This window comes from Morone saxatilis, unplaced genomic scaffold (genome assembly GCF_004916995.1).
Source record: "Morone saxatilis isolate NCDOM2014 unplaced genomic scaffold, NCSU_SB_2.0 Contig15, whole genome shotgun sequence".
Classification (NCBI taxonomy): Eukaryota; Metazoa; Chordata; class Actinopteri; family Moronidae; genus Morone; species Morone saxatilis.
In genome coordinates this window covers 5587803-5599899 of record NW_023339707.1, presented here as the reverse complement: position 1 = coordinate 5599899, position 12097 = coordinate 5587803, and the positions used below count along the sequence as shown (strand labels likewise).

At 38.7% G+C, this 12097-nt stretch overlaps 1 protein-coding gene across 1 annotated transcript in view; it reads left to right on the top strand.

Moving 5' to 3' along the window:
- Positions 1-3922: 3922 nt before the first annotated feature.
- The window catches only part of ptpn11b (protein tyrosine phosphatase non-receptor type 11b), a gene marked incomplete in the record, with an annotated part of 39167 nt that continues 30992 nt past the window's right edge, over positions 3923-12097 (top strand). The window contains 1 exon segment of the mRNA XM_035656680.1: positions 3923-4049. Coding sequence (XP_035512573.1) covers positions 4036-4049 — 14 coding nt within the window.

Genomic DNA, 12097 nt, shown 5'->3' with positions numbered 1-12097 from the left:
TGTCTTGTTAATTAGAACTCTATGAAATGGTGCAGATGAAATAGTTTCACCCAGTGAGAGATCCTTCTGGGAAAAGATCGTTTTCAAGTTAATATGTGTAAGTAGTTTGATTAAAGGGTTCTCCAGGAGTTGGAATTCAAAACAAAATGCAACATCCATATATAGAACCAAATGATGAAACGGGATCACTGCTTTATTGACGCCCAGAGGAGCTGAAGATGGTTCGCAGAACTAAGGACACATAGAAAGCTGAATGGTTTTGAAAGAAGCTGCAGAAACAAGAGCTCAGAGGCAGCCAGAACATTTTAAGATGTCTGTTTTTAAACGAGTACTGGAGAACGCAGTTTGTTCAAAGGTCAAAGGGGATTTATGAATTATGCAACAAACTTAGTCCACAACATCAGCAGTAAAGGAAGAAACAGTTTTCCTAAAAATGTTGGACAGTTACACCTCTAAAATAAAAGACCTCACCCGTACCACGCTACGTTTCACCCCCTTTTGTGACATAAAGTTCCTCTCTCACTGCTTTTTATGTCCACATGGTAATAAAAGTTCTTTCTCTCTGACAAGGCTCCAGCTGTGCAGCTGCATCACTCTCAGTATAAGTCCTCTTTGTCTCCCTTTCCAGATTTTTTTCAATCTTTGGACAGGCAGATTTGCAAGTCTCAAGGCAAAAGGGGTCAAAGGCCACAAGCCTATAGAAGCAGCCACCTCAGGGTAGATGGAACATCCTGGTTTCCAGTCCCCCTCGTGGGAAACCAAAGCTTTGTGCTATTCAGTCTTTTTGTCCCTCCTAGACTCAACAGGACATGAGTCTGCATGGTGATAAAAAGTGAGTGTTTCAGTCTAGGAACTAGAGATGTATAATGGATACCATTTTTTCCTTCCCTATACCAATTCCGATACCTGAACTTTGCATATCAGCCAATACTGAGTGCCAATCTGATACATGATATTTGATATTTGTACTGTTAGCATTTTTTAGAGTCATAGACCACGATGTGTTGTTATATTATCTGTGTGTCTTGTGTCTGTTTTGTGTTTTGAACTTGCTTCTTGTTCATTTGTGTGTTGCTGTTTTGTCTTTGGCCCGGACTCCCTTGAAAAAGAGATTTTAATCTCAATGGGACCTTTCCTGATTAAATAAAGGTTTAATAAAAAAAAAACATGTGCGTTAAGAAAGAAAAATATATATTTTTAGTTTTTAACAAGCATATACTCCTAAGCCTGTATGATTGCTATCATTGTTATATGGCATAGCTCAGGTTAAACCCTTTGTCAGATTTAGAGTTGGGTGAGTCATGACTTCTGGGGGGAAAATGGCGAATGGGACACTCCTGGGAAGTAGCAGGGTCCTGTTTCAGGGCTAATAAAATACCTTTACCACCCAATCATGTTTTGAGCATGATTTTTTGACCATCCATGATCGAAAAGTGATCTAGAAACTTGATGCCTCCAGTGCACATCCACTGAGAAATGGCTTTAACAGTGAAGTTAGGAGACATCTTGGTGTCCAGCAGGAAAACTTAGAAATGAACAACATTTGTATATTCGTAGATTCTGGAGTATAATAAAAGTATATGTGTTTGTGTAAAAAACGTATCACACAGACATTATTGTTCCAAGCCTCTTGTATAACTCTTGTATATATGTCTTAATACATGTCTGGAGGGAATCTTAACATATAATTGATTTCATACTGTATGAAAGTATGTGGCTACATTGAACAGAAGGAAAAATATATCAAAAACCTAAAGCTGTATATTTAAAATGCATGCTGAATGACTTAATGAGCTAAAACTTGCAAAAACACTATTATGGCCCTTTAAAGCACACTGCAAGATGATTTTATTTCGCCCAATATTGTATCAATATATTGAATATCATACAAATCACTGCTGCGCAAATCCCATTACTTCCTTCATTACAGTGCTTTTATTCTGGTTACCAGGGTAACACGCTGCCATATTATGGTTAAAGTGGTATATCTTCTGGTTAATTACACCAAGATTGTTTTTCCATTATAGTCGAGGGACCATTTTTAATGGCTACAATTACAGTATTTAAGGTCATGACTATCTATAATTTCACTCCCAACACTAAAACAAACACAGACTAAAAAACAGCTTGATTGACCTTTTTCTCAGACATATTTCCCCCAGTTATCTCCTAAAACAAGTGCCTGTAGGTGCAGCTTAAAACTAGTTTCCCATCATCCTTAAAACCAACACAAGACATACAAAGGCAATCTCAACTACCCAATAAATGATAATGACTTTGTTTTCCAGGCCCCTCTGGCTTGTATCAATCTAATTTAGTATTAAACACTAAATGTGCACTCAGTGTTATTCCATTATTCAACTACATGTACCCTTTTCATCAAGTTCCACTACATATTGATCAGAAAGTAATGTCCTCCCATTGTGCGACAGGATCATTTTAACTGCTCACCAGACCCAAACAATAAACCCTGTGTTCAAACTCATCTATCTGGCCCGAGGCACATTGCATTTGGCACAGAAAAAACATCTATGACAAGAAAAATTCCACAGAAAGACAAAATTCCCTCTCCATCATCTCGGTGTTTGTTTGTAAGCTGCAGCAGTGCACTGGGTCAAACAGTGGAAAAGCAAATCCATAGATGTGAAGCCTGTGAGCTCACAGACAATTGCATAAGCCCATCCATCCCCCAGTAGATTAACCTCCACTGATAACCACAGGCGGGTGACGTCAATGCTGCTCTGCCTCTCTTACCCCTCTCCCCCCCCACCATCAACGCCATTCTCCAGAGCTGGGAGGCTGTCCCATCATCAGGGTGTAACAGAAGGGGAGGTACACGGACCTGTCTTGTCTCTCACAAGACAATAGCATAGCAAAACACTGCACAAGTTAATTACTGTTGCGTCACTGGTGAAAATACAATAACTCAGTGGGCAATAATAGATTCATTAATATTGAGAACCAGGCTTTATTTTCCATTATACTGGAAGTCGACACATGCATGAGTTATAAAGGCACTTTCTCTCTTGTATGTTATCTGATCTAATTTTAGCCTACAGCTGTACTGTTCTGCTGCTTTGCCACTGGGTTAACACCATTATCAGTTAAATAGTAAAACATGGAAATCAATAGGTCTTTTATTTTTACAACAAATCATAGTTAACTTTTAGCTAAACAACCAAACCTTAATTAATTAACAGTAATGCAGTCACGGGTGTTTTGGGTGTGCCCTTGTTTCCATCTTCAAATATATCTCTAATATAGCCACTTAGCAATGAAGGCTTTATGATGTATTTATGCATATTGTTCAAGAGCCCCTATAGTAAAAGGTTATGATTGGAGCTTCTGATATTAACCTGAATATGCCAGAGAATTTAAACAATGTTCTCTACATGCGTCAAGCTAGCTGGGGTTAGTCAGGAAAGGACAGGAAGGGACGCTTGTCGTTCAAAATATTATTTATAAAATAAAATCATACAAGGGCACGTTTGACAAAAGAATAAGTAGGCTAGCTTTTTTTTCAAACGTGATAGTAGGCTACAACAACAAAACGTAACATCAAGATACCACTGAAATGTTAAAGTTAGTTTGGAGTAATTAGCACATGCCTATGTTTGTAATACCGTATAAATAATGGCATTTTTCCTTAGGACATTTTTCCTTTTTTGACTAGAAAAACAAAATGTAAAAAACAGAAGCAAGACTCCCGTGCAGAAGTCAGAACAGCCCATACAGAATATATACATAAGTTAAAATAATAATATAATATAACAATAAAAACATTTAATATGAACACGAATATTTCAAATGGATGTTTTATTAAAATATATAGCATAAAACTCTACCTGCTAGGGACCTTTCTGTACAATTAGCCTGGAAACGAGGCCTTTGTTTTGAAGGCAGCAACCGGAAGACAGTGTCAGTAGGTATGTGTAGCTCAACGCGCAGGTTCAACAGCTCTCACAGTCTTCACAGCGACTCAGCAGAAGCATAAGGGGAACGTTTGAGGACACTTGACAGCTTTCAGAGACTGCTATGACATCTCGCAGGTACAGTCGGCTTTGTTTTTTGAAACTGTCACTTTTGGCGCCGTGATATTAAACAGCCTCTTGAACATTACACTGCAGCGCTCAGACGCTGCACGGGCGAGATTGAACTGAGGCTGGCAGCAAGAAAACAGGGGCGCCTCAACTTTTCTCCCGCTACAGACCCCTGGAACAGCCACTTGTCGCCTCATATTTTAAGTTTCATCCAGAGAAACTCCGTTGTGTATGTTTGTGTCGCGAGTTCTGAATTGGCACTGATTTACCGAACTGCCTTTGCTTTAAGTGTGGCGGTAACAAACAAACAAACAAACAAAACAAAAAGTGGCGACGTTGGAAGCTTTGATAAAAACGTAGCGTTGAATTGGTTCAGATTTGGCAAGCCGCTTCAAAACGTAGTAACAGTGAATTTAAAATCTGATCATGTTGCCATGTTTTACATCAATCTGCATGTTACGCGGTTTGTGTTTATGAGTGGTGTGATTCATTTCTGAGCCGCAGCTATGCCAGATAATGTGAGCACAACTCCTCACACTTTTTCATACAGCGCGCAAGTTTTTCTCCTCACTTTCTCTAATGTAGGGCTGTGGGCTTTTCCCGTCCCTGTCCTGTCTCTTTGTTTCTCTGTGCACAGTGCAGGAAATTGGCTTATAGCTTCCTGTGAATCCAGGCCCCTACACAGAAAGTGTTATGGTAAACTTACAATAACAAATTGAGAAGGGCACTTTAGTAAAAACCCCAGAAAAAACCTCAAGTTTATATATAGGAATATTATCGCAACATCAGCTCCAGGTCTCCACTAATGTATTATTAAGAACCGCTAAAACAATACAAGTGCTGTGCACATTTACTGCAATTAGTACCTGGAGCTGAACAAACTATAACTTTAGAATACTATAAACTATTTAATACCAAAGTAAAAGGACTAATTAATACTAACACTAAATAGTTCTGGCCACTCTAGGAATAGTAATACAATATATAATCCAGATGTGCACCTTTTAAAATCAGTGGCCTGCTTCCCACTGACAGCTTTGGTAAGTGTTGTGTGTATGGCGTATATATTCCTCCTCCCAATGGCTCTGTCTTCTTACTACTTATTAGTAACCACATGTACATCTGTGGACTGGTAATGATTTGTAGATCTCTCTGAAACATTGACCAGCTTAGTGTGTGAGGAGTTCAGAGCTACAGGAGGCTGTGCTGAACACTGTAGGCATGAATGGATACATGTGCTGAATGTAGCCCTCTCCAGCTACTTTCCAGTACACGGTGGGTCAGATAATATTACCTGCTGTATGCATAAGCAACAATAATAGTCAAAATGTTTGTTTTAGGGTCATTTAGTTGAAATGGTGCATTCAAATGAATTGAATCTATGCAAGGTGACCTCTGAAATGTTGACTTCAGCCATCGGCTTGTCTCTTGACCATTTTGGCTGTTGTGGATTCAAGAAAATGCATTGTTGGCAACCTGAGAGTTTACAGTTGATACAACCAGCTTACCACTATATGGGTGGAAAAGATAGCAGATGTGTAGTATTGCTTGCTGTTCTATGTGACCGTTGTGTCCCGAATGCCTTTGGTAGGTAAAGTTGCAATAGTGAAATAATGATGTAGAGGTTAAAAGGCCAGTCTAATGGTTTGAAGGTAATCCAACTTCACAAAACAAAAAGGCACTTATTTCTCCTCTGACAGAACAAAGAGTGTTGAATTCTGGCCTTGTTATTTGGCAAAATAGCGCCTTGCACAATAGGAACTAGCTGGATATGGCTTAGACCTCGGTGCATCAAAGGGAGTTTGGAAACAGTAAAGCTGCCGGGCTGGCTGCTGCATTCAAAGGATATTCAACTTTTTACAACACATATTTCCATAATCATCAACTTAACTGCTTCCTGCTACACCTTAAAGCATGGATGTACTTCCACACAGACCGTACACAGTTGTATTTATAGTGGCACTGTGTGTGTCTCAGCTTTCTGTAACCTATCAAGGAAAATCCAAATCTTAGAAAAAACTTTAAATTCACTTACTTACAAATACTGTATGCGGTTTCGATGACTAAATTGGACTTTGGGTTTAAGCTGTTGCCAGTAGAAACCATCGTAAAAGCGTGTCTACTGATGCCCTCCTATCCAAAATTTCAGTAGGGCCAGTGAGTAAAATGTTTTCACAACTGATAGGAACAGTGGGAAAAACTAAAAATAAGAACAATTGATGCTGTTATTGCTCATTTTATCACCAGAATTCAGTTTCAAGGACATTTCTTCCATTTCTCAGATATGCGTGACGTTTTTCTCACTCATTTACAATAGACACTTGTGAGTTGACAGAGGCCCAAGCGTTCAGTTGCCCCAGGGGCCCGAAACCACCAGCAAGCTCAGATCAGGGATAGAGGAAAACACTGAGACATAGTTAAAAGTTGTTTTCATCTCTGCCAGTTTCCACGGTTTGTCGCTGGTCGAGACATGGATGACTGTTGCTCTGTGGCTGGTTCTGTACTTCCTGAGCTCAAATACCACAGGGGAACAATACTACAGTGCATGCCATCTTGATATGACAGACCCGCTCTCCTGCTGATTGTATCACTCATACTGACCATTTCAGGAAGGATTTTACTTCATCACACTTAACAGGGAGGGCTGGCATTTCCACATATTTTGTCATTATTGCCTTGAGGATTTGTGGCGGTTTAGTCATAAAGTCATAAAGGAACCATTTGTACTGTCCGTCATTGTGATTGTGCCATCACTTTTAACAATGATTAAGCATTGTAATGAGTTCAGCGTAGCACTGTGGGCCCAGAGAAAGCAGCAATGATGAGGATTCACTTTATGTTACTGCTCCCCTTTCATTTTGCCAGTTGATTCTGTGTAGTATTACAAACTTTCCACTATTGGAAACCACCTCTGCCCCCCTTTGTTTAAAGAGGAGACCTCATCTGTCACTGAAACTCATTTGACCAGCTGAGAACAGTGAGTCAGTTTTCTCGATAAGCCGACAGGAAAACAACAGCCCATGTGGAGGAATAAGATAGCGCTGCCAACGTTTCCAGGAGTGCTCTCAACTGTTCCAGATACATGTTTTGCATTTTATTCAGACACAAAACAATGCCGAGAGAATATAGCAAACAAAACATTAACATTTGGTAATTTGGCTCCACATAGTTGTGCTCTTAAATTACTTCGTTCTCAGTTGTGTGGTTAATTATTAAAGGGTAGAGTGCTTAAAAAGGTAGAAAAGACAGGTGTGTGTCAAATATTTGACGTTTAACATATCAGAACTGCACTCCACTTTAATTCAGAGCTGCAGTGATTAGTCAGTTAATCAGTTAGTCAGCTATGAAATTACTTGCCAACTACTTTGATAATCGATTAATCCTTTTGAGTCATTTTTTTAAGATAATGTCCAGATTCTGTAATTAGAGCTTCTCAAATGTGAATATTTTCTGATTTCTTTGGTCCTCTATGACAGGTTGTGGACAAAACATTTGAGGCTTTGAAAGCATTTCACCCTTTTCTGACTTTTCATGGACCAAACAAGTCATCGATTATTGAGAAAATGATCGACAGATTAATTGATAATAAAAATAATGGTGTCTTAGTTACTACTTTGACTGAGCCATGCCAGGTTAGTACTGCCACACCTGCTGTTGTTTCTGGGTCTTCCCTGTATATAACTGATTATTAAAGGCATGCATTTCTCACATCAGTGAGAAGTCTCGCTGTCTTTGAAGCAGAGCATTTAGGAAAAGAGGAACAATGTGATGACCCACTCACTAACATTTACCATTTAACTTCTCTTTTCTGATAAAATTTCTGCACATGCACGTTTGACACAGAAAGATGGTATGTGTTGCATGCTATTTCTCTTCATCAAGAGTGTCAACACTTTCAGTGGTTCAAATGACATAGAAAGGTCATCTTAAATATAGACTTAACTGACAGCCCAAACACAATATCTTCATTTTTCGATGACTTGAGATGCAGAAAAGCAACATCTCCGCATTAGTTATTTCCAGTATGTGGGTTTTAAACATAAACTACACTGAAACCAGTATGCCCTTAATTTTGCATATTAAAATGAGATACGGAAAATCTTAGTGAAGTACATTTGCTTTCAGTAATAAGATTGCGATCTGTAACATTTTCCTGTGATCAGTGAAACTGGACCAAATGCCTATCTGAACCACATCTCTAATGTGCTGTCCCTTATGAGCTGTAGAATCCGGTTTGTCAAAGACGCCTGTTTTTAATGCTTTTTGAATGGAAAGAGAGGGCATATAAACCATGTTGCTTTGCTAAATGAAATCGGAGTGATGTTGGTCTTTCATTTTTACAACTAATCATATTAATGTTAAACATACTGTATTTCTGCCAGTACATTATTTAATCCAAATTGAAAAAGGGATTATTTCATTATTCTAATCTCTTGCTCTCTGATAAATTTCCAAGTTTTTGCATAGAGGTCAAGCAAAATTGCAAATAACTACATTTTTAAATATTTGTGTTTAGTACAGAAAATGTGCCATGTCAAAATGATGAAGACTTTCTAAGCGATAACTTTGTATTTGCAGTTTGTTTCTTAATCTGTGTTTTGCCGGTATGTATTAACTAGCTGCTTTCCAGACAGTTTGATTTCCATGTTGTCTGCTGAAAAAAGGTTGGATGTAAAACATAGTAGTTATTTATTAACCAATAATTCCCAGAGCTACTTTTACTCTGTGTTTGTCAAGTACTGTTTACTCTTTGTAAATACAAAAAGCCACAAACTATGAATACCCTGTGCTTTTAGGTTGTTGGTTTTTGCACAATTAAAGAAGAGTAACTGCCCTAAAAACCTTTAACCATTTGTTATATCACCACTAGCATTTAGTTTGTCTGCCTCTGGTGGGTTACATACAGTATGTGCAAGTGCTGAAAACAAACTGCATGCATGTGCGCAACATTGGTTTACAGTTAGTCATTTAACTAATTCTACATTCTAAGGTGGGACTGCCTGGTGCTACAGAGAAGTAAAGCATCCAGAGCTGGGGGATGTGTGCAAGTTTTTGCACCTCATGTAAATACCCCAGATCATCAGCTGGACTAAATATACCTACGACATTACCAAAATCCACACCCCAGGGCTTGTCTGTGACCAATATAGCCCTTGCAGAGGCTTTCATGCTGCGCTGTGGCTACTAAGTATATCACCTTTTTGTCAGCAGGCCTAGACGGGTGCACTTTAAATAGCCGACCAGGGCTATATTGAACTTGAGACATTATGTAAGAGGATAGAGCGGTGGCTGGATTCACACTGGGCCTGTTTCCCCTCAACCAGCCGGAGGCCTAACCTGCAGCTCCCAGCTGCCTCCATCTCTCCCACAGTACATCCAGTTTATTCTCCTCTACCCTGTCGTCGTCTCGTCAGATAAAACCAGGCTATTTGAAATCTCATTCCCTTTGTCTTGTCTCTGTCTCTCCCGCTGCCCAAGGCCAGATGCAAGGAAATGGGGTGCCTGGTAGTTGTCAAAGGGAATCCTATTCTTGGAAAGCCCTGAGTCACTCCTGCTCCTTGTAATGGCAGTCATGATCTGAGTAGGGGAGGGAAAGAAAGGATATGGATTTAGTTCTATACTGTTCAGTCTGTTTTAAAGACTTCTCAAAATTGACAGTACTTCACAGAGAAATCTTTTCAGTTGAATTAAAAGGCATAAGTCATACCACCAAATAATCTGTTTGGATCTGTGGATCTGTACAGTGCTGTTGTCAGGGCTCTAATTTAAGGGGGTTGCACCATCCTTCGGATGGACAAAAATGTATCAGGGACAATAAGAGACATATTTTGGGACGGCCCCTAAAACAATAAAACCCTTAAAACAAAATATCAAAGTAAACGGTCACACACACTAACTGGAGTGTGGCTGAGGGCCTTATGTTTCACCCCCAGTCCGACAGGCATTTTGTTTTTTGAGCCAGATGCAGTTAATGTAATCTGAGGTTAAGGTGTCACATTAATAACAAACCCCAGCACTAAACAGGAAGTATACATTTGTATTTATTTTCCACTATATTTTCAACAAAGGGGCACCATGTCAAGTAGAGTAGCTAAGTAAACCCGAACTGAACCCAAACGTCATTTCAAAACTCTTATCCGAACCCAGTCCGACCCATTGGGTCCCATTGAGCGTGGGTTGTGAATCCAACACTGACACACACAGCAAAAAGATGAACCTCAACAGTGAAATCTAAAAGTAGTGTACCTGTTGCAGCTGTCAGGCTACAATAACCATACCAAAGCGGTGGTGGACTTTTTGGTGTCAAAGGCGCCCACACTGGCAAAATGTACTGCAGAAGAGACAAAGACAAACTCTTATCTCCCTCTCACGGTAACAGACGTTTACATTGCCAAAACAAGTGTTAAATGTATGTATATACAGATTATTGAAAAATAACTTATATATGAAATAGAGAGAGAGAGAAAAAAAATATTTCTCTCTTTCAAAGTGAGGGATGTCAGAAGTGTGATTTGGTTTAAGGTTACATAACCTCAATTGGAGCACGCCAGACTGGTGGTCTTCTTGTGCACGAACACACACACACACACACAAAAACACACACACACACACACAAATGTAAAGAAATGTGAACACAAAGTTTACAGATGTATAAATGTTGTATGAATAAATATAGGCCTATGTATATGTACACAAAATGTATCATTTCCATGGTATTTTATTTTAATTATAGAATAATTTTACAATTGAGACAGCTGCATTTACTTCATGGTTTAAATTGTGTTTTGGGACAGTATGAAGATAAACATTTTGGTAAAAAAATAAAAAATTTTGTAATGTGTTTGGCTAGTAGACAACAGCAAAGCTCTCAGTATTAATTATTAGTGATGTCTATTACAACCTAAAGGTGCAAAACAAAACATTACACTAAAAGAGAAATCTATGCCTTTTTTTAATTACAAATATATTTAACTGGTCTTTTAAGTAAGCCTGTGAGGCTCAGATGTGTAATTCATATTAAACTAACCATTCACCATTACAGCTTTTGGGAATTTAAGATTCCTTAACATGCTATATGCTGATTGGTTAGCCCAGTGAAAAAAAAAGTGACAGTTTCACACTGTCAGTTAAAATATGATATATTATTATAAATAGTATGCCAGTGCAATTCTGCAACCATCAGGATTAATTGCACACTTTAAAGTCGTATTTTACAGCCATAAGGGGGTTATAACCGGACAATCAACAGAGGGCAGCTTACAATATTTTTCTTAAATCTACACTTAATTTCACTGGACAAAAATGAATGTGTATTTTTACATTGTACCCATTTAAACCCAATTAAAAATACACAAACAGCTCTAGTTGTTAGCATCAAATTTACTGCAGTTGGTTAATGACACTTCAATGACCGTTCGATACTATTAATGGTTCCCAACCAAGTCTGTTTCCACATTTTTTGTGAGTAGTGGCCTAAAAGTTAATCATTAAACAGAGCAACACACAGAAAGAGAAAGGGCAAATACATTTTGTCCTGTGCTTATACAACACACACAGCCAGATGACAAAATAATAGTTTCACAGCAAATCTCAAAAAGGCTTCCCAGAAAACCAAAATCAAAAGCCTTGCAGCCAGGATTACATAAGTGACATTTTGGGAAAATGAGTTTCATAATTAAAAATAAAATGTCTTGTTTGGTCTGTCTTGTATGACAAGGACAGTGGTGTAATCAAACTGTGAAACAAAAAGTGTGTTGTCTTAACTGAGGAAGTTTCTTACCAAATGAGCTGTCAGTAGTTGGGTCTGTGCAGGTTACTGAGACATTCAGTTTGAGTTAAAGGTCTGTCTGTGGCTTTCAGGTGTGAAGTAGTGCAAGGATATTGTGAGAAATTCATTTAGCTTTTCCTTTTCCTTAAAAAAAAAAAATATTCTTGGGGCTTTTATTGCCTTTAATTGATAGTAACAGCTGAAGATAGACAGGAAAGGGGGGCAGAGAAGGAGGGGACGACATGCAGCAAAGTACCGCAGGTCGGAACCTGGGCCGCTGCAGCAAGGA